Source organism: Xiphophorus hellerii, chromosome 15 (genome assembly GCF_003331165.1).
Source record: "Xiphophorus hellerii strain 12219 chromosome 15, Xiphophorus_hellerii-4.1, whole genome shotgun sequence".
In the NCBI taxonomy this organism is placed as follows: Eukaryota; Metazoa; Chordata; class Actinopteri; order Cyprinodontiformes; family Poeciliidae; genus Xiphophorus; species Xiphophorus hellerii.
This window is the reverse complement of record NC_045686.1, coordinates 10,162,782-10,184,822: the sequence shown is the minus strand read 5'-3', so window position 1 is coordinate 10,184,822 and position 22,041 is coordinate 10,162,782. Positions and strand designations below refer to the sequence as shown.

The window sequence follows — 22,041 nt, the reverse complement described above, 5'->3', positions numbered from 1 at the left end:
GAGAAATAAGATTTAGTGACAGCAATATGATTTTAAAAAGATATCCTGTTGCCAAATTTAAGTTGTAAAAAAAAGTTTAATATGACAGTTGAACAGATTTAGGCTTTTTGTTCACTCTTTTTTCCCTTCTACGGCAAAACATGAGTTAAAGGTCTGCTTGACTCATTATTGCCAGCATGGATTTGCTGTCAGATGCATGTATCAGTGATTCTGTGTTGCCTTTTGCTGGCTAGACATTTAGTAAAGCCAGAAGTGTTAACTGAGACCGTGCGCTAGCTAACTTGATATTTGTATGTGTACAGACAGTTTCATGCTATTTTTGCACCTCAATCACACACCCACATGCACGCACGCATAGTGTGTTTGGTTTAGTATGTCATTCAGAGATGTAAAACAAGAGGTGAGGATTTTTCTTTGTTTGAACAAATTTCCTTAACCCAGTGAATGAAAATTTAGAGCACTGGAATGTTTTATTCTCTTCTGAGCCAAGGTGAAGAACCTCTGATAAACAACACAAATTGAAAGCATGGTCTGCTTAAATCCAGCCAGTGTAGTATGAATGTAGCATTAAAGAGGTGAAAGAAGACCAAAAACTCTGTAGTGTACAACCCAAGGTTAAGTGCCCCTAAAATGCCAGAACATGGGCAAACAGATTTGCTCCAATTTTGCACAAAATCAGATAAAAAAAAAAAAGACATGAAAATGCTGGTTTGATTTTTAGTTTATTTGTCCTTTTGTATTTGATGTACCATAGCTGCATCTCTCAGTGTAAAAACAGTACAAGTTTGAGAGCCTAGAGCTTTTAGCTCACCAAAAGTAAAGTGTAAATCAAAATGATTATTTTTCTGATGTGCCGATAAACATTGCAATAAACTACTGTCCAGGGTGACCTTCTATCACAGAATCCAGTATAGGTTATAAGATAGGTTGCAGAAACTTTGAGTTGCATGCAGAACAAAGCAGGTAAGGAAAATGAATACAATAACAAGATATAAAAATCAATCCATTCTTGCCCTATGACCATTTGAATGCAAATAATACAGAAAGGTACTGTATATTGTAATTGAAAAATGGTTTGTTGTGTAGATGATGGGTTCACCCAGGTTTGCCCACTGGTTTGCTAGCCCCAAAATCTGCATTCTTCCAATAAATGTTTCTGGAACTCTACTTGCAACCTCACCAGCATTTCACACGTTGCTCTTTTGAACCATGCAGAGAGAACTGCATAGCAGCAAGATGTAAACTGACACACACTGTTGGGGACCAAGAGATCCTGCAGTTTTACACAACATGCACATGGACACAAACATTTTGACGTCAAAAGTGGAGAATATACGTAATTTTTCTTAATCCAAAAGCTGTAAATTTATTTATAGGATAAGTCGTTTGCTATAGAATAGAAAAAAAAAGTCATCATGTTGGTATATGCTGCACTTCCTTTGTCCTGTCTTTTGGTAACCTGCCGTGACAAAGACTTAATTGAACTGATTGTGACTGAACTGATTTTCACAAAGAGGAGCTGAATTAAAGGATGTCGCTGAGAGGAATGTGATCCAGTGTCCCTCTGAGGCTGTGAGTCACAGCCAGCTATGCAGCCGCCAGCCGAAGACAGTCGCTTAGTTTGATGTTAACTTGTTTCTCCTCTGGCGGCGTCTGTCACCTCTTGCTATGCCTCTGTAGCAGGAGCTCGGATCAGCAGGGTATCTGAGGGCCTGTCGTTCTGCTCTCCATCACATCCACCACAATTTGCTTTAGGACACAGGTAGTGAAGCTTTAACTCCTAAATGAATACCAGGAGATTTATGTTGCCGACAGTGCTGGTTGCTGATAATGCTTAAAGGTGACCTCCTCCCACTAACCTATGTCTTCTGTAGTTTTTCAGTCATCTTTAAACATTGAATTTGAATGTTTTTTTTTGTTTTTTTTTGTTTTCTTTCATAACTTTTAGATTCCGAAAGCAAAGGTTCCTGGAAAAAATTCGTTTTTAAACGACAGAATAAAATATTCAGGTTTGATGTTGGTTTCGAAGATGTTAGCCTCATATTCATGCTATTCTTACTGTGCACTTTGTATATAAACGGTCAGGTTTTTCTTCTATTGATGATTAAAGACTCCAACAGAGAAACTCTAATATCTAGTTTTCCCCAAAAAAGTGCAACCATTGAGGTTGAAGGGCTACAAATATGGTGTCATGTTTGACTGCCTTATTTTTAACTGAGATTATATGATTTTTGTTCAACACAAAGTATATGTTATTTTAAAAATGGATCTATCAGTTTTATTACAAAGCTCCATACTGATTTGAGTCAATTCTAGTTTCAGAATACTTCATTTAAAAGCATTCCTATTAATTATTTTTATTTAAAGGAGAGGAAACATCACCCTGTAAAAGAGCAGTCATTGTAAAACAGCTGGGATTACTTACAATAAACAGCAGTCTCATTTGATGTAATGTAGAGTGGAGACCATTTTCTTGGCTCTGAGATTTCTAATAGGTTGCCAAAATTCCCAAATCCATTATCTTTTATTACAGACAGAGGCTGGAAGCTCAAAAGGATAAAACAAAACAACTTTGCTCATCCTTTCAGGTAAATTCCAGGTGCATTCGTCTCTTCCCTTGTTCGATGAAATGTTCCAAAGTCGGGGACAAATTCACATCCTATTGCCGTTTGATGTGCCATTTAAATGTGACCAGTTGGTCAATGGCCGGTTAACCTAAAAATGGTCCGTTTCCAGCTACTTGTCAATCCATCTGTTATAAATACCACTTCTAATGGTACCATAGCTCAATTAGCTTTGTTAGAAGCAAATTCAGTCAATATTAAAAGACTCATTTATATTTTTGTCACTTTATTTTTCAACAGAAGGCACAAGAAACTTATGGATTGACAAGTAGCTGGAAACAGACCATTTTTAGGTTAACCAGCCATTGACCAACTGGTCACAAGAAACTTATTGGTATGAGAAAAATATACTTGCACACTCAAGATGTATCCATCTTTATAGTGCAAAATGGGGCAGCAAACCAGGACATCATTCACTTTGCAGAATTTACAAATAATCTAAAGATTTCTCCACAGGTTTTTACATGCCATCCATATCTACTTTAGCTCATGAAGGATACAAAGGACACCTCTCTTTCACTAACTGGCAAAGACTTGAATCAGATGGTATTGAGGCTTTTCTTATCCATGTGCCTTCCAGCCATTTTATTAACACAAGCTCTGCATCACCACTAGGTCAATGAATCAGATAGCTAGTAGTGACCAGCATGCTGTTCCTATCAGCGATATTACCAGCATGAGCCACATATCACTGCGGGTCGATCGGTTCGGCTAGCTGTCAGGGACAAGTGACGTCTCTCTGTGTTAGAGCCAACTTCCTGGTAAGGCGGAGCCAGAGGCGGCCAGCTCACACATGGTTAGCCCAAGGCTGTGGTGATGGGCTCAGATGATCAGCTGAAGGCTCTGTTGCTTTGAGTCAGAGGTGATCCTGATTGGCCTTGAGTGATGACTGATGGAGCTTGAACTCCTGGTGGTTTTTTAATGAGCTCTGGCAAACAGACATTTGTCGAAAGAAAGCAAATGGGAAAGAACCAAAGAGGGAGAGCAAAATGAATATGGTATCAAAGTAAACTTTTATTTCTGCAAGCCATCTTTCTGTTCAGATTAAATCAACTTTATTATGTCTTTTTGTCTGCAGGAAGCTGTACATTTGACGAGGGTTTCTCTCAGTGTGACTACCAACAAGACCCTTATGATGACTTTGACTGGACACACATCAACACCCAAGAAGTGCCATACGTCTCACCAGACCTGCCACAAGGTACCGCCCAACTTTATGTATATTATTAGATTTAAGTTATTTTAAATGATTACATTTATATTATTTTACAAATAATTTAAATGTAGTATATCAACAACTACATTATTGGAATAAAAATGTACATATACAGTTGAACTAAATTTAAGAATTCTCAATAACATCCATCTGTCCTTGGATTAATTATGTTTAAAATAGAATAGATGTTGATTGCACATATGATGAATGCCATTCTTAAGAGCTGAAATATATATATATATATTTTGAAAAAATTATTTATGGATATTTGATGAAATGTCCATCCTGCACTTTAACTGTTATAATAGTGAAGTCGAAGGTCATGCCTGAACTTTCACTTCCATTTTTTAAAGGGGCTTCAAGTGGTAGGTGATTGTGTGATTGAACATTTTAGTGGTTGATTAAATGTGATGCATAAGGCAACTGAAATGACACCTGCAATAATCTGTAGCATAAACACAAGTGTACTAAAAATATTTAGCACTGTTAACATTTTATAATCTTACTTAATGAACTGTTGAAGTAAGAGCTTTAAAACATTGACTCCTTCACAAAAAGCCAGCTCATATGATTTTGTGAGCTTTTTATTCTTTCTTTCTTTTTTTTACTCAGGAAAGTCCCTCCTGATACTAATAGTAAAAGAGAAAATAGGAGTTCATGTTTTCAGGGCAACATAGCATGCTTTCATTTTTGTCTTGTGTCTATCATCAATCATTTTGTAAACCCTGTGGCTATGTTTTATGACTTCTCTGAAAGTCTCTTATAGTGCCTTACTTCGGTATCAACAAGTTTAACTACTTTGCCAACCCTGACAAAATCCTCCTTATGTGTTGATGTTTAATGATTCTGTTCAATTATATTTATTGTGAAACTTGTTCCAAATTCTGCAGGTATATTATAATAAATGCTTTGGCTGAAGGAAAAGTGAAATGCAGACATTTTACGTTAAACAAGTGTTCTTTTTTCTATCAGAGCTTAACACTTTATTCCAGACTATAACTCTCCTTCTTTTAACTCTCCTCTCTTGTCCTTTCCTTCTCTCCTCTACCCCTCTTCAATCAGTTGATTTTTTTTCTCTCAGCAATGATGATGAACGGGAAATTAAATCTTTCTGCCTCAGGGCCGAGTGTCTAATTAACAGAATATGAGGTCATTAATCAACAGCGGCCAACAGGCAAGGTTGCCTACTTTACAGTGTTAAACGAAAAATGTTTTAGTATTAACTAGCTGAGCAATGTTCAAATAATAACTTGCTTTATCAAATTAAAATCTCAAAGAAAGAAGTAGAGATGTTGGACTAGTGATCTTTAAGAGCAAAACATGACAAAAATATTCTTGTTAAAGTTTCTTTCACTCTTTGTCATTTCTTAGCTTAATTTTCCTCATGTCCTCTTTTTGTTAGGGAAGATTACAACATTGTTACCATGACAATGTAATGATTTTGTTTATCTCTGATGCTTGTTATCATGGCAACCCACCTTTGCTGACATTTAAAGAAAAGTTCATTTCAACATCTTCTCTCCTCAGCTTTCACATAGACTTAGATTTTGCTCTAGAAATGTGGGTTGGTGTCTAGTAAGTAGTTGTTTATGACAAAATATAGATATCCATTGGTGGACAGCCTTGTATTATATGTTATATCACTCTGCAGTGTAGGCAGAGTTGCTACCTCGGCGAGGTTAAACACCTTTCCCAGGGGAGCAGATCTGTTATGCCTAGAATTAACATAGCATTAACTTCTCCAGAACCTTGTGGAATGAGCAGGTCGGAGGGATTGCAAAGCAGGTTAATGGCTTGGAGATGTTGGTTCACTGCCTTGCCTAAAGGTACAGGATCATGAACTGATCCCTTTGCAGCCGGGTGCATTATTGACACCCGGCTGCTAATAATGCCAGCCGGGTGTGGAACAGTGGTTGCAGTGAATGGGAAATTAGACTTCGGAGAGGATTAGAAACATAGCCATTAAGTAGGATTTTTCCAGAGAGGAAAGTCTTCAGTTATGACAGTAAATGTCTGGCCTATGGGCATGGCAGCTATGTTTATGTTGGAACTGATTGTTAAATTCTCCTTGAAGGCATGGCAAAATTTGAATAGGCAGCTCCAAAAATATTCAGCATAACAACAGATTAGCAACTTCCAAGAGTCTTCTTATAGAGTTACTGTGAATGTGTGGCATCTCAAAGATGATAGGTGATGTCAGAAGACAATTAATAATCTGTTAAGGTAGTTTTTTTAAATTAAATGTATTTGCAATTGGGAAACTTTTTTTGCTTTAACCTAGATTTATTTGTCCCACTTACTAATCACTCCTTGAACCAAAGGCAGTGTTAAATGTGTTAAGTGTCCATGGATGGTTAGTAAATTTTTTAAGAGCTAAAACTCATCTATGTAATCTCGCTGGGGGCTGATGCTGGCAGTCCACCATGGCGAGGGCTGGGAAGCTATGTTGGCAAAGAACGCAGCGCCAGTTGAACATTCACAGGCTGAAACTCTGAGGCTCAGCAGACTAAAGCAGATACTCTCGACTCATAATGTTGTCAGCCAGTAAAACTCTAAACCTATTTGGCATGCCTTTCTCTCCAAGTCTCCTCTTTTTCCACTTGCTTTCAATAGCAATTTTTCAAATGAGGGAGGAGAAACAGAAAGACAAAGATGAAAACTGCAACTGTGTCACTGGATGTTTTAATAATGAATCACGAGAAATGCATCAACACATCATTAAAAATAACATTAAAGTCACCTTCTTTGACAGCCTCTCTGGTATACCTTGACTATAAACTTAATTGTGGTGGTGTCAGTTGAAGTGCAGTCAAAGTAAAGCTTGATTTGTGGAGCACTGAGACTGCTAAGTCCAATTAGCCTTTGTTCACCTTCCTAAGTTGTATGTTGGTCAGATCAGCAAGGCTATGGCCTGATTGTTTGGACAGAGCTTGTTGAAATGTGTCCTGCTTTGCTTATTTAATTGTTTACTGTATTTTTGTATTCTTTATTTGGATTTGAATGTGTATACTGTAGTTAGAAAAAAAAGCCCTCATATTTATGTATCATATAGCTGGAGCAAGGAGCAAGATTAGAGTTACTTAGGCCATTAAGTTTGAGTAAATGTAGAAAAGTTTCTACAAGTTAGTGATATTTTTCATGCAGAAGAAGGAAATAGGAGGCAGGGGTAAAGGAAGTGGAGGTGAAGGAGGGGTGCTGCCAAAAATGTTTTTCTGTACCAGTTTGATCTCTTCTGGACTTGACGTGTTTGTGACTGAAGAGAGGACAAAGTCTTTAATCTCTTAATGCCAAAATGTGTGCAAATTCCTCCCATCTGCTGAACTTGAGATGCATGTTTTCAATTTCATAAATTTGGTCCATAAAAGCAAATAATTCATGCAACACAGTTGGAAGAAAACTGAAGAGCTTTATGTGGATGTATTCCAGTGGTCATCATTGCTATAAAAAGCAAAACATTTGGTCTGGCTTGGTTTTAATTATAAACATTCATCATGTTTTGCCTTTGAACTAGTGAAATTCATATGTATATGCATACATATCACTAGATAGTTGATGTTTATTATGAATAATTGGCAGGTTGAGAAACAAATGAAAAATAACTAAATCAAATTAATGTAAATATAGTTAAACTAAACAAATAATTGTATTGTTTCTCCATATCACTGCCACACACCTGTTATTTTTGTGACACATTTAGGTCTTAAGGCTGTCATAGCATTTTTTTCAGGCTCATGATTATGTCATCATTCTATTAGGAGCCATTTTCGACTTTGGCATTTCAAAGGCATCAGCCATTTTAGAAACTGGCAGACTTAAGGTGTCAGATGTTCTTGGCATCATGAAGTCGGCTTGGATGCCACAGATCGTGTTTGAATGCATCTAGTTTCATGAACTGTCTCTTACCCACATTTTCCCAGGCTATTTTTGTCTCAGGTTAGTTGTTATCATTAGTGTGATTGTGTAGGTCATTGGTAGGACTTTTACTGGAAATCATGTTAATGTTAACATCACTCAGCAGGTTTAACACACTGTTTATCTATTTGCTGGAGATATATATATAGATATCTATATATCTATCTCTCTCTCTTTCTCTCTCTATATATATACAGTATGTATATATATATATATATATATATATATATATATATATATATATACTGCCTTTTTTTAAGGTAGTGTAATTACTTGGTAAGGCGCCAAAGGTTATATTTTGCAGTGTTGTGTGAGCTCTGACATATCTGGGTCTCTAACTGATAGAAGTATTTTTGGCTGGCAGCTATCTTAATGACACTTTTTTCATGTAACCATTTTAGCATCAGTGCCAAAAAGTATGAAATAAGAATTATGTTCATCAGTTAGTTCCTGATTGGTTTTCTTTTTGGGACCTTTGGTGACAGTTACAACCAGCAAGTAACCTTATTGTAATAAATAAAGAGGGAAACATCTTTCAGCTGTTATTTGTGCAAAAGTAGGCATGTAAGTTGGTACTAACAACAACAGAAGAGGAGAAATCAAGCAGAAGGAGCTACCTAAAAACTACAGTGGTGAATGATGTGTCCATAACTAGATGCTTGCGTTCTTTTGTAGAAAGCCCACAATGTTCTGCTTTGTTCTGAAGGGAGTGTTTTATCACAGTAGATTAGCTAAACAATAATTCATAATCACAATTGTTTTTATGACTACTGTATAATGCATATTGAGTATAAAACAATATGCAATTAAAATAGAACAACTTTTGTTATTGTCAAGGCCTATTTTACGTCATTTTATCTTTTTTGTGTTTAGATATCTTAATGGTAATTGTTAATTATGTCCTATTATACACTCCACATGGTGTTTTCATCTGCCTCGCTCCACTGCTAATCTTTTCAATTCTTCTTTTTAATACTAACAATGTATATTATTCCTGAAAGTCGAAGATTAGTCCAATGGCTCAACTCAGTAAATTGAAAGTGCTATAACAAACTGGTCTTTGTGTTATCTTGTGTATTTCATACTACTTCTGCTGAACAAATACAACCTTTAATAAAAATAATTTGTTTGGCTAATGTATCATTTATAACCAGCTAATGTTAGGTTATCAAATTAATACAAAGGAGGGAAGTATTGCATTTCATCATATTGCAGAGCAGCAACATCTGGTGAAAGTCTTAGCTGATTAGTAGAACATCTGGATGGGCTGGCTCTTTGTACACCCAGATTAAGTTTTTTTTGCTTCATTTTCTGCAGTGGTCCATTGGGAATATAACGTATTAAAGTGCTTAGTAGTATACGAAAGTCTAAAATGCCTTCACTAATTTTCTCATCCAAAGAAACTGACTCCTTTATGAACGAGATTCAAGACTTTTCTGACCAAAATAGCAACCCACCCTCTCACCAACTTATTGTAGCAAGCTTTTATCTGCCTAGGAGCATTTTGGCAACAGATTTTTAATATTTACACTGTTTAAAAAAAAGTATATATTTTAAACGGTTCTCTGGTCAAATTAATATTGTTCAGAGATAGCACTAGTTTGCATAATATACTTACTAAATAAACTGGAAGTTTATCTAAAGTAACGGAATTTCTCTTTTGTGAACTAAGCATATGGGCAATTATATTATGATTTTAGCATTGAACTAACTTTTGTTTCATCTTATGGAAGAGTTTCAATGAAACCTGATCATTGTAAAATTGAAATTGAGCATCTTTATTGATCGATGAGGTTCCTTTAAGATGCTTCTCTAACACAACAAACTCAGTCACAGATTTGGTTAAAACTAATCAAACTTTTGTCTCAGCAGCACAAACCCAGCATTCAATAAAAAGTCCAAAAATGTTTAGATTGTGGAGGCAATGACTCAGGTATCTGTATCAGAAAATGAACCAGGAAGCAGATAGAAAACACAATGATAAGCTGACTTTGACTTAAATCCTGTTTGTCCCAAATGAAAGACGTCTGTTAGTCATGGGTTAAATTTACTGCTGTTTTTCTGGGAAATGCTCTCTGGGTAATTCTTATGCATAATGGTGAAAAGATCCTACACAGAGCAGTGGGTTTATTCATGTAGGTACATGCAAGACAAGCTGTGGGCATACAGCCCACTCTTGGCAACTACAGTCATACTACTGACTGTCTTCACACAAACTGCCTCCTCAGAGGGCACCATTAAGCAGTCTCTCTAGGCACTGGATTTGAATAAGTATTGTGTGCACAAACAGAAACAGCTGTCACAAAAAGGAACTCATTCTTGGCTTGCATTCAAAAGTTTCTTACTTTTTCTGATTATTTGGGATGTTGATCTTCATACTGTACTTACTGAACTTTTGCTTTGTCCTTTCCTGCACTCAGGTTCCTACATGTTTGTGGATGTTTCTCAGTATGATGTTGGGGAGAAGGCCAGGTTTCAGCTGCCAGTTATGAAAGAGAACGACACTCACTGTATCGACTTCAACTATCTCCTGACAAGCCCTGATGGCTCCAGCCCAGGAACCCTTAATATCCTGGTGAAGGTACTGAGTACTAATCCAGAGAAACTCGTCTAGTTTTTTCCCACCTTTGTGAAGGAGCCTCTGGTTGTAGCGGCTTAATGGTCTGAGAATGATTGCTTTACTTTATTTAGTTTTTGTCTATCCCTAGGAGAAAAAAAGTATAAATTAAGTCCAAATGTAAACCTTAGCCACCATCTGTGAAGAATTTTTTTTCTTCCCTTAGGTTACATTCGATGAGCTGGAATGCATTAATTTAAGCAAATGAAAGCTTTTGTTTGTCACAATTGTAGATGGAAACCAGAGTCCCTCCAGTTAAAACAACAACAAAGAAAATTTAGAGAAAAATGTCATCTGTTCTTTTGTGAAACATTCCCACATTTTGTGCATCAAACTTACGTTTGCTAACTTGGAAAAAGGAAAGGAAATAAAAATAATATCCTAATAACACATAAATTTGATTAACCAGAAAGCCCATTTCACTTTCTGGTTCTGAGTGAAATTAAGTTTTTCTTAAATTGTGTGTTTTAGTATTTATTTTCCTTTTTTTCCTTTTTATTTTTTATTTATTTCTGTCAGATTTCAGAAGTTTTAAATTGATCATATTTTTTGTTCAGGTGGCACAATGTAAAAATTGCAATATATTCTAAGTGTTTTGAACTTGCATTTTTCATTTTAACATAATATTTAGCCAGTTGGACAGTCTAGCTGCAGCAGATGCTCACACTGGACATGAATGACATCAACCAAAATGTGGAAGGTCAGCAGTTGATGGAGGCGTAGATGCAAAAGACTGTAAAGGAGATAATAGATATACCACAACTACTATCAGCACCACAGTACTTATATTAAATTACTGTAATTTAAAAAAACTTTTTTATTATGGTGCAGCCTTATGTTATGATACAAACTGGAACTGGTCCATTGGGAGCTTTTCACAGTGTGACGACCATGAATAACAATACAATGGCTTCATGGTTTTAGAATATTTAAACAGTATTTTAAACTAAAATGCTTACATTAACGTGCTGCTTTAGTTTGTCCTTCACTGAGCGCTAATACTGGTAACCAGCCCTTACCTAAAATAAACCATCATAAGTTTGTCTGGTTTATCACATGTTCTTGTCATTGAATTTGTAAATCTGCAAATCATGTGCTGTTTGGGTGACTCCTGTAAAACCTTGTATTTTGTACTGTTTCTAGGTAAACAAAGGTCCTTTGGCAAATCCAATATGGAACGTGACATCCTACACTGGTAAAGTTCTGCTTATTCTGTTGATCTGCACTTTTGTGATTTCATTTTCTCATGTTGGTTCTAATTATGTTCTCTAGGTAAAGGCTGGCTGAAAGCTGAACTTGCCGTGTCCACCTTTTGGCCTAATGAATACCAGGTAAATTTGTGAGTTTCAGCCAAGGGCTATGTAGAATGATTCATATCCAGTAGCGTTAATGTGAAAACACACATCATGCACAAAGGCAGACACATACTCATGCTGTGAGGCAGGCTGCTGATTTATTTGTGTTGACTGAGTCTCAGGAGGTGACGATTAGGCTAGGGTGTGTGTTTATGCGTACGTGTTTGCATGCTTGTGAGCATGTCGTCACAGTTGCCTTTGACATAACCAACATTGTCTTTAATGTTTTTTTATGTATTATTTATGCATCTTTAATGAGCACCTGAAGAGAGCATTGCAGGACCATTGCGTTAGGTTCCATTATACTGATTTTGTGTGTATGTGCGTGTGTGTGTTTTGTTTTGTTTTGTTCTTTCTTAAATTGTGTTTGTGTGTTTGGTGGCTGTTGTTAACACATGTGCTCATGTTTTCAGGGTATCCCGTTGCTGAATGTTCTTGTAGGCATAAATATAGATCAAGCCATCACACACAGCCTGGGGACAGTATACCACTACTATAAGGCCAAGTGCAAAGCGTCCCCCAAATGGCCCATCTGGTGCCCTCATCCCTCTGACTGTGGCGGGAGCTCACAAGCTCGAAACCCAAGTGTCAACATGTTTTAATTGAACATAATCATCTTAATTTGCTGAGGCGCATGTAACGTTTTCAGACTTTGAAGCAGGTTATTGGCCCTGAGGTTATGAAGCTATTTTGTCATGTTTGAACACGCGTCTATCTTAGCACTTTTGCTTGACTGATTTCTCCAGGGGAAATCTTTTCTCATGTAGACATACTGTACCCTCAGAGACAGAAATAGATGAACACACAAACCACATACACCTACACATAGCTTTTTCCTGGAGTGGTAATTATCAATGATGCCATTATTTCATCTATTTCAACCATGAAAACTTTGTCTCTCAAGATCATGAAACAATTTTAATTTTAGTACTTTGTGGTTTGGAGCCTGTAATATAGTGAGTTTTTACATTAGTATGTTTATATTTTTTATATAGAAATCTGACAACACAGTTGACCTTGAAATAGACATTTATTTGAACCCCTTATTTTGTCAATTGAAGCCCCATGATTGTGTTTTTATTTCTTGCTAAAAGCATAGCTACATCATCCTTTTACTTTATTTATACGCAAAATTGTGAGTTGCAGATGTGCTTGGAATTTCTTTTTGTTGCAGTTTCGTCAGCATACTTTGTTAACAAAGAACTGAGCTAGTATTAAATTTAGCAACATGCTGGCAACCTCTTTGAGAAAAGTTCCAAGAACACCAAAACCACATTCGATTTTTTTCCCCCTTGCACCTTTTTTTGGTATAAAAAAAATATTTATGCAACACATGAGGGGTTTATGTGTGCTATCGTCGTATTTGCAGATGTGTTTGAAGGGGTTTCTATGACTTTCTAATGTCAAGGAATACTTTGTTTTTAGGAATGTCAGTGTATACTTAGCAGAGGAATGACACACTGATTCCAGTTTCAGTTGCACCTACATTCTACATTTTTTTTTTTGTAGCCATTATTGACTTGAGGCACTGGTAAGATTTTCTTTTCTTTGCCTCGCCATTAGAAATCTATCTTCTGTGTTTTCCTTCTAGAACATTTTGTTGTTGTTTAGCTTTGGTTAATATTAGTTTGTGTGTACAGGCAGCCTGTGTCTGGAGCCAAATTTACATTTCTCAGAATTCAGACTATAAAATGAGATGAAAAATATCTCCTCCCTGCAGCTTTAAAACATTTTTGATTCAGTGCCCGTAGATGCATACATCAAAGTGATATATGCAACCGAATGATAAGAGGATGTATGCCTTCGCCAAGCTCCACTTTGGAGTGATGATATGTCAGTCCTTTGCCTTCAGCATTTTAGAGCAGCTTTGCCTGTGTGAGTACTTGTAAACATGTGCTATCAATAATCTTGTAGCACAATGATGAGATCAGCTCGTCCGCAAATATTTGACACCTGGATGATCAGAAGTTGCTAGTGTACAATCCGTAACTTAAGGGATTTTGTGGCTGATGATGAAATGTATCATATCAAATGGCGAGGTGAAATAACGTATTGCCAAACTGCAGTGACCCGCAGGCTTCAACTTATTTAAAACTTATTTCAGTTCCAAAAGCTATTATAGAAGATATTATCAGAGACTAAAATACTCTGAGTTATGTGAAACATGATTTACTAAAGATTTTACTGCCAAAAGATGTGGTTTGATAATTAAAACTATCAAAGATTCAGATCTCAAGTTGGAGCTATTTAAGTCACCAAAGAGAATATGATCAGAGAAAGTAAAATAAATGCAAAAATAAAATAATATGTTTTATCAATCAGACAGAGAGTAAGAATGTACTTAGCAACGTCTCCATGTGATGATAAACTCTTGTGGGACCTAAAGTGTCCCAGACTCTAACAACAAAGGATCGGTAATTTGGTTGGATAATTTATTTAACAAAGTTCTTAAAGTAACAGATCATAGCTCAAAAATATTTGAAGTCTTTTAGACGACAAACTGTTTGTGAAAACTCATGTGCTTAACTTTTTAATGACATTTACATTTCTGAGTTCCCTCAAAATGTCCTTGATGAACGGCTTTGGACATGTCTGTAGCCCAAAACTGTTATTCATGCTAAAGATAGCACCTGTCAGCTTACATAAATGTACATAGAAGTGAGAATATTTCATGATGCCCTCTTAAAAAAAATATAAAAGGAGAGCAATAAATGATCAGGAGAATCAAGGCGGAGAAGACGTGTTAGCTGGTTGTCAAGCAGGTTGAGACGATGGTATTAAAAGTCCGCTGATGTCTTTCTGCTAGGCATTGCAGTGAGCTATGAGTGAAAGATGATAGGTGAGAGAGAAAAGATAGATTGGAAGGGGAGGGAGACTGAAAGAGGGAGACTGTGACAAGCAGAGAAGATAAGCTATGGGTAAATAGTTCACGGCAGATTTCCCTTTAGAGGTGATGAATGACAACAACTGCTCACCCCTTTGCTCTCTTTCTCTCTCTGCCGCTCTTTTTGATGGCTGCCTCGTTTTCTTTTCCATTGCTTTTCCTCTCTGTTCATTACAGCGCTCCACACTGAGCAAACAGTGTTGGAACACAGATGGCAAGCGAGACAAAGAAAAGAAAATCACAGTGAGGAAATAGAAATTGATGTTGATGAAACAATAAAGAATGAAGGGAGATGGACGTCCATTTAACAGTGACAGAGGAATCTGAGAGAGTAATTGTAAGAATGATGAGGAGAATGAGCTTTTTAGATAGTGAGATAGTAAACTGGCAGGAAATTCAAGCACTTCTTGCAGCTCTTGGAGTGAAGGTTGCAAATGTGGAAACTGAGCTATGGTTATTTTCTTCTATGTCAGACAGTTCCCATAGAGTCTGGAAAAGTATGGAATTTAACTTCAGTATTTGACAGGGCTGGATAAGTAAAGAGAAAATGTTTTGTATTTATAGATTTTATAGTTTGTTTCAGTGTCTAAAAGTCAAAGTCTTGCTTGTTTCGGTTTCCCTGCTTGAACCAATCTGATTTAAATGATTGGACATTTGCATGCTAATTTTTAATTCATTTTTGTGGTTAAGATGTTTTGAAGCTGATAGACATCTAAAGTTTGAACTCATCCTAATGCAGCATTACACACTGAGAACACACACAGTAGTGATTTGAACAATGCAACACAAATTCAGTTAAAAAAAATTACAAAGAATCCCAGACTTCTGTTTGCAAGTTTTAACACTATGCTATTGTAATCCCTGTTGTGTGGGTTTACAACAGGCTAACTATTTCCTTTATATATCCTACACATATAGTTGATATAGAATTACAGTGACAATTATGAAGATAATGAAAGCTAAATTTGACTCTTTCTTTTCTCAGGTTATATTTGAAGCAGAGGTGTCGGACAGCAAAGCCGGCTACATCGCCATAGATGACATTCAGGTGCTCAGCTATCCATGTGGTGAGTCATTATCATGCCAGCAATTAGTCCTAGTTCGCTGAATAGAAGCTGATAGCTTTGGCCACTAATTAGACTATACCTAGGATGGTTTCTGTTGCAGCTGAACGGGTAGATAAGTAGGAAGGTGACACAGAAGAGGACGGAAGCTGCAAAAAGAGAAAGACAAGCAGCAGAGACATAAAAATGGAGAGAGGGGTTGTGGGAAAAGAAAACAGAAAGATAGAGGGAACAGGAGAGGGTGAAGCGGGAAATGAGACAGTATTAGGGCAATCATGGAGAGAGAAGATTCTGACCACTCAGCATTTTCTCCCCCCGTTTAACCCAGAAGCACACACGGTGCAAAGACACACACAGAGCAAACAGTCACTGTCTTGTCTCTGCTCTGACAGGAAAGAGATTGGAGCGACGATCCATTTTAAATTCTGGCTACGTCCTAGGTCCCCTTCTTTCCTCACTTGAGTGTTTCCACACTGCTAGAGGCGAAAAAGAGTTGTGACGACAGTCTCACACTGTTAACAGAGAGGTCTGCTAATCTAAGGCCACAGGCATGTTCCTTGAAGGTCCTCATGTTAGCAAGAAAGCCATTACAATGTAGTTTATCTCATCTATCTGATTGGAGCAGAAATCTTTCAAGACAATTCCATGTCTTAATGCATTTTATTGATTAAAAGTCACAAAAATGAAATATCTTGTACCTTTCCCTCTGGAGTTTATCCCTTAGGTCTCTTTCTCTTTGTTAGAGGTTGTTGTTATAAACACATTGGTAAACCCAGACAACAAACCCTAGAAATATAAAAAGAGGATCCTCAGACCCTCAAAGGCAGCAGGACTCCTAAGTGGAAGGAGCAAGTTTTCTAAAAGGAATTAGGACTTAGTCTCCACAGTAGAAGCATTCATTCTCACAGCTGCATTTCTGGACACAGGTTTGTGTGTATATGCATGTGTGTGTGTGCACATTTGCATGAACACGCCGGTGTGTGTGGGTTTTCAGTTACGGTAGGAGATACAATCTATGATTGCAATCATGCCACCAGAATAAAAACGTCATCACTGAAATACATTTTCTTGGTCTAAATAGCTTATTTCATTTCATTGGATTGTAGTTAAGAATTGGTTACTGCTGAAATTATGTATACTGGATGTGATGTTTATTTTACCTCAGGGCAATTCAGTGCTTTGATTTTCTCCAACTCCAATAAAATCTAATTGCAAAAAAATAATGGAACATTATGTTTCAAAATGTATACGGGGTAATAACTTGGGCTGTTTGATATCTCATTTATGCTTTCAACAGTCAAATAGAATGAAACAAAAACAAACAAAAAAACACACACGAATAAAAGATTAACTATTTCTTTGACCCAATTTCAGATAAGTCCCCTCATTTCCTGCGTCTTGGGGACGTGGAGGTGAATGCCGGGCAAAATGCCACATTTCAGTGCATCGCTACAGGAAGAGACACATCAAGCAATAAACTCTGGTTACAGGTAAGGTCAAATGCAGACACTAACATGAAAACACATCAAGATGAACTTTATTGTTCCCAGGGGCTATTTGTTTTGCAGTCAGAAAAGAAAACTGCAAATATAATCAATAGAAATGCAAAAATAACCACATACATCTAACCTAGATACAAAGATAGGCTTTTACACTCTGTTTTTGGGCCTCTGAGGACAATTTATTAACAATGCTGATACTAACTTATTTTTTTAAATGAACTATGTCTTGGGAACATTTATTTGGATCATAACACAGACTATATACTGTATATGTGCAGTGGATCTAAGACACTGAATATTATCAAAATTGTTTGGCTTTTTGGGGGGGGGGGTAATCTCACCTGGGTAGCTTGACTATATGGTTTATCAAATTAATAAAACACTTTTACCTGAAGAATAATTTAATTCAAGAATTTAGTTCAGTTTAATTCAATTTTAAGTTATGAAACATTTACAATAATTTGTTTGGAAATGGTATACTGAAAACATTATGTAACATATATTTTCTTTTGTCCCCAGTTATTTTCTCATTTAAAGGATTAGTTGCAGAAAGCATTGATGTAAGACTAATCAAAAAGTACAGTGCACTCCTCACTTAATAGCACCTCATGTGTTAAAGCTTATAAATTTTCTTTTTGCATTTTATATTTAATTCACATTGATGTGTTTGGCACAACTTCACCAAATCTCCTAATAAAGTTGTTTCTCAGCGCTTCAAGTGCCGCCGGAGTCTTCACCTAAAAACAAACTATTGTTTGCAATTCCTATTAAATAAATTTATTGAAATACATTCCTAAATTTACATTTTTAAGTTGAGGAATTTGAAATGTTAAGTCAATGATTGCTCTTAGCCACCCTTTAAAATGAGAAGGACAATGCAGCTTTGCATTAAAGCAAGGCAGTTGTGTCTTGATTTTTATGAAAAAAAACTGCTACAACACTGTTCCCATAGAGTACAGTACACATCTTTGGAGCAATAATTAAAAAGGCAGAAACAACTAAAACTGCCACAACAATGCTGGATGAGGACACAGGTATATTTTCACATCTGTGAGGATAGTAAGGGAGATAAACAAATTTCAAAGTTTACTATTGGAGAGCTGCAGCAATTTTTTCTTAAGGGTGCAAATAAAGCCTAATTTACTTACCGTCTTTGTTTTTATATTTCATCAGTATGATATTGTGCATTTCTGTCCTTTTTACCCCTTTAAAAATGCTTTTTAAAAATAACAATTTATTAGTACAGCAAAAGATATTCTGATATGAAACACATTAAACGTTAAAACTGACATTTTCCTTATTGTGTGAGATTAAAGGGATCCTTTTTTGTCCTGTTGGGTGGCTTGACAGTTGAATTTGCCTTTAAGTCTTCAGTTTTAATTAAATTCAGTTTATTTATAAAGCAAACACATCCAGTACAGTTGTCAGTTCACTCTAATTTTATATACATAATATAAATTTAACTGTAACCATTCTAAATCGGTTGCAGCTATAAATTCAGTCAAGGACAGTTCATTATCCCAATTTGGAAAAAGTTTGCCCTAAAAAAATCTTACCGATTGCATCAAGTCAGTGAGTTTTTAACGAACATGTGGTGACAGTTGATTGCAGTGAGTTGTTAACGTTTCAGTCCCTCATACAGCGGCAACATCTGGCAATAGTGGAAAGGAAAGACCCTTTTAATGTAACTTCTACGGTTAGCAGAAACAGACTTTACATGCAGTTAATAGCAGCAATAAATGCTTCTAATGCATAATTGGACAGTAGAAAATAGCAGATTGATGAAAAAAGTGTCTCTCAGCAACCTATGTTTATATCAGCATAATACATACATAGCTCAGGATAACCTACTACACTCATATAGAAGAAAGCCTTAAGCTCCTCATGGACAAAAATCTTCATTCAAGATCCATAAACTTGTAATGAAATGAAAATTAGCCAGTCCCGACTAAATCCTCAACAGTTGAAGATGTAACAGATAAAATAATAAAAACATACGGCACAGTTTGCTCAGAGTGACATTCTGCAGAGATACGTCTAAATATGAAGTGCTAAAGTCAGAGTTGTGCGCTAAGACACACACACATACTCACTGCAACTGTAAGCCATACATCTAGTAGCTGACATGATTAAGAGTTTAATGGCTGCTGATTTCATTATTGCTCCATTGTAGTCATGACCTTCAAACCTGCTTTCAGTGAGGCAGAAGGGGTTGAGAGTGTGTGTGCTGGTTTGTGCAGTCCAGTACTGACATGTGACCTTGATCAAGTCAGTTAAACTACCCTGCCTCTGCAGAATGTGATTTATCTGCTTGTTTTGTCTCTTCTCCAGAGAAGAAATGGAGAAGATATTCCTGTGGCCCAGACCAAAAACATCAACCACAGACGGTTTGCTGCCTCCTTCCACCTCAAAGAAGTCACTAATCAGGATCAGGATTTGTATCGCTGTGTCACCCAGTCGGAGCGTGGCTCCGGAGTGTCTAACTTTGCTGGTCTTATTGTGAGAGGTGAGATATTCAGAAATGTTTTTGATACATTTAGTATTTCTTCATCTGTAAGATTTATTGTTTTTTTATTTTTACCTGGTGAGGCACCACTTAGGACAACTGTTTCTGCAACTAAAGGCTTTCAAATTCTTGCTACATGTTCACTAATGCTTCTTTTATGGTATGAAAGACTCCAGGCACACGACTGAGCTTAATTAAAATTCAGAAGACTCCAATATGACTACAAATCAATTATTGACATAATATGTCCCCCATTAAGCCCAACCAAACCACCATATATGTACAATCATTTTCCAAGCTTTCAGTTCAAAAACAAGACTAGGATTGAACTTGGACTAAAAATAAACTATATAGAAATAATCCACACCATTAGCTTTAAAGAGTGTGAGTCATTTCATTATCTGTAATCCATTATCATCAAAATTACAAAAAATGAAATGGCTCACTTTCTAAAACAAGTGATAATAGAATTGGACTTTTTCACAATATTCAAATTTTTTGAGATTGATGTGGATTCTACTCATAATATCAGTAATATTAACTGATTAAAACTTCTACTAGAAAGTTTTATTATTTGGGGGAGGGGAATGTGCTTGCAATCGAGCACTAAATTCATCAGTAATTTGAACATAGTGCACACACCATATACAGTTTTAGGTTTTTACTGTGCAAATTAGCCAACATAGTTTAATAAGAGTGCTTATTAAGCTAAGAGTACTTAGTATCATCCTTGCTATGTTGTAGTATATACAGCACCTGGCATTTGTGAGATATACCATGGCTGCATTATGACTGGCAGCTCTTCAAAGGCCAATTTGCAACAATAGTCTGCTTTTGGTGAAGGTAACATAGTTTTTAATACTATAGTTAGCTGTTAAACAGGCAGTGGCCTGACTAATTAAACGGCTAATAGCAGCTTTTTGGACTCCTGATGTAAGATAAACGGCAGAAAAATATTGAATATTTTACACAATAAACATGACAGCTTCTAAACTAATTGTAGATTTTTGCCTAACTAAATCAAATAACAGTAAATTAATATTATATACATTATTTTAGCATAAGAAGGAATATTTACAATTTTTTTATTTATGTTTTTTGCTCTTTTTTGTCGTTTTTTTCTCAATCTTTGTTCTGCTACTGCTGTACTGTTTCACAGTGTGGCAGGTGGGATTTTTACCTAAGGCCATTATTCCATGAAATTCTCAGAACATCCCATGCCTACTCATTACAAAACTGTTAGCCTGAAAACCAGTCATAAGCTATGCACAATGTCATCTTTTTCTTGACATTGTTACTAATAAGATGATCTTAATCATGTTCATTGCACAATATAGAATATAGATATATACAGTGTTCAGCTTAACACCTGAATATCTTAGAAATTGGCCTGTGTCTTCCCTTTATCTTTTTTTGCTTGATTAATTTATATTGTTTAAACCTTAAATAACAATTTTTTTCATTACTTCAAATGTCTAATTCCCTTACCAATCAAGTACAGCTCCTCTGAGTCTGACTGATTAAATGTCAGTCATTACCACAACATTTGCTAATGAGCAGAGCTCATGTGAGCTTATGTAGATCCATGTTTGCCAGTCTTGTGGCTGAATGTGTGTGTGTGGGCACTCACTCCGTCATTGTGCGGGTTAACTCCATTGTTGTCTGCGTGCACATGTGTGGGCCGTGGGCGGGTGTGTGTGGATAGGAAACTGTGTGTGGGCCCTAGCTGTCATGTGCTTTTGACATGTGGTTAATAAGGTGTCACCAATGTGTGTTTGAGATGGGATGCTTTATTCATTCATTTTCAATGGCTTACATATTCAATTCATCTCCCAGGGAGAGACGGAGGAGGAGGGTGGAGTGAGAGGGGGGTAAAGGAGAAGGAGATTTGGGGAGAATGATCTGGGAGTGACAGTTAAAGGGTGGGGGAGGAACGGGAGGCTGGGGGAGTAAAGAGAAGTGTGAGGATGGTGGAAAAAGTTAAATGTAAATAGTCGGCTCATTATCCGAAGGATATCCACATCGGAATGAAGAACATGTCCGAATATGTAAACAGCACAGCAGAGTCTTATTTATTATTCTGCATAAAGATGACAGAGGAGGAAGAAATAACAAATCAAAGCTGAGGCGAGCATCGTGAATATGAATATTAAATAATCTACCTCATATAATGGAGCGCTCACAGTGTCCGGTGGCGAGGCCTCAGCTGTCTATGTCGCTTGACCCCATTTCTGCCGTAACTGTGGATTCCAATTCCCTCTGGAAATAAATCGATTTGTTCTTTTCTTTTGATCAACAAAATCTGTCAGGCTTGGCAACGCATTTGTGGATTTACTAAGAATAAACAAGTGGCTACTGTTT

At 36.6% G+C, this 22,041-nt stretch overlaps 1 protein-coding gene across 16 annotated transcripts in view; it reads left to right on the top strand.

Moving 5' to 3' along the window:
• ptprk (protein tyrosine phosphatase receptor type K) overlaps window positions 1–22,041 on the top strand; it is a 103,664-nt gene that overhangs the window by 39,673 nt on the left and 41,950 nt on the right. For all 16 annotated transcript variants that reach the window (XM_032584755.1, XM_032584766.1, XM_032584765.1 and 13 more), the window contains 7 exons: window positions 3,703–3,825; window positions 10,173–10,333; window positions 11,513–11,564; window positions 11,642–11,700; window positions 15,594–15,675; window positions 17,047–17,162; window positions 19,506–19,680. In XM_032584755.1, the coding sequence (XP_032440646.1) occupies window positions 3,703–3,825; window positions 10,173–10,333; window positions 11,513–11,564; window positions 11,642–11,700; window positions 15,594–15,675; window positions 17,047–17,162; window positions 19,506–19,680 (768 nt within the window). The remainder of the gene's footprint in view (window positions 1–3,702; window positions 3,826–10,172; window positions 10,334–11,512; window positions 11,565–11,641; window positions 11,701–15,593; window positions 15,676–17,046; window positions 17,163–19,505; window positions 19,681–22,041) is intronic.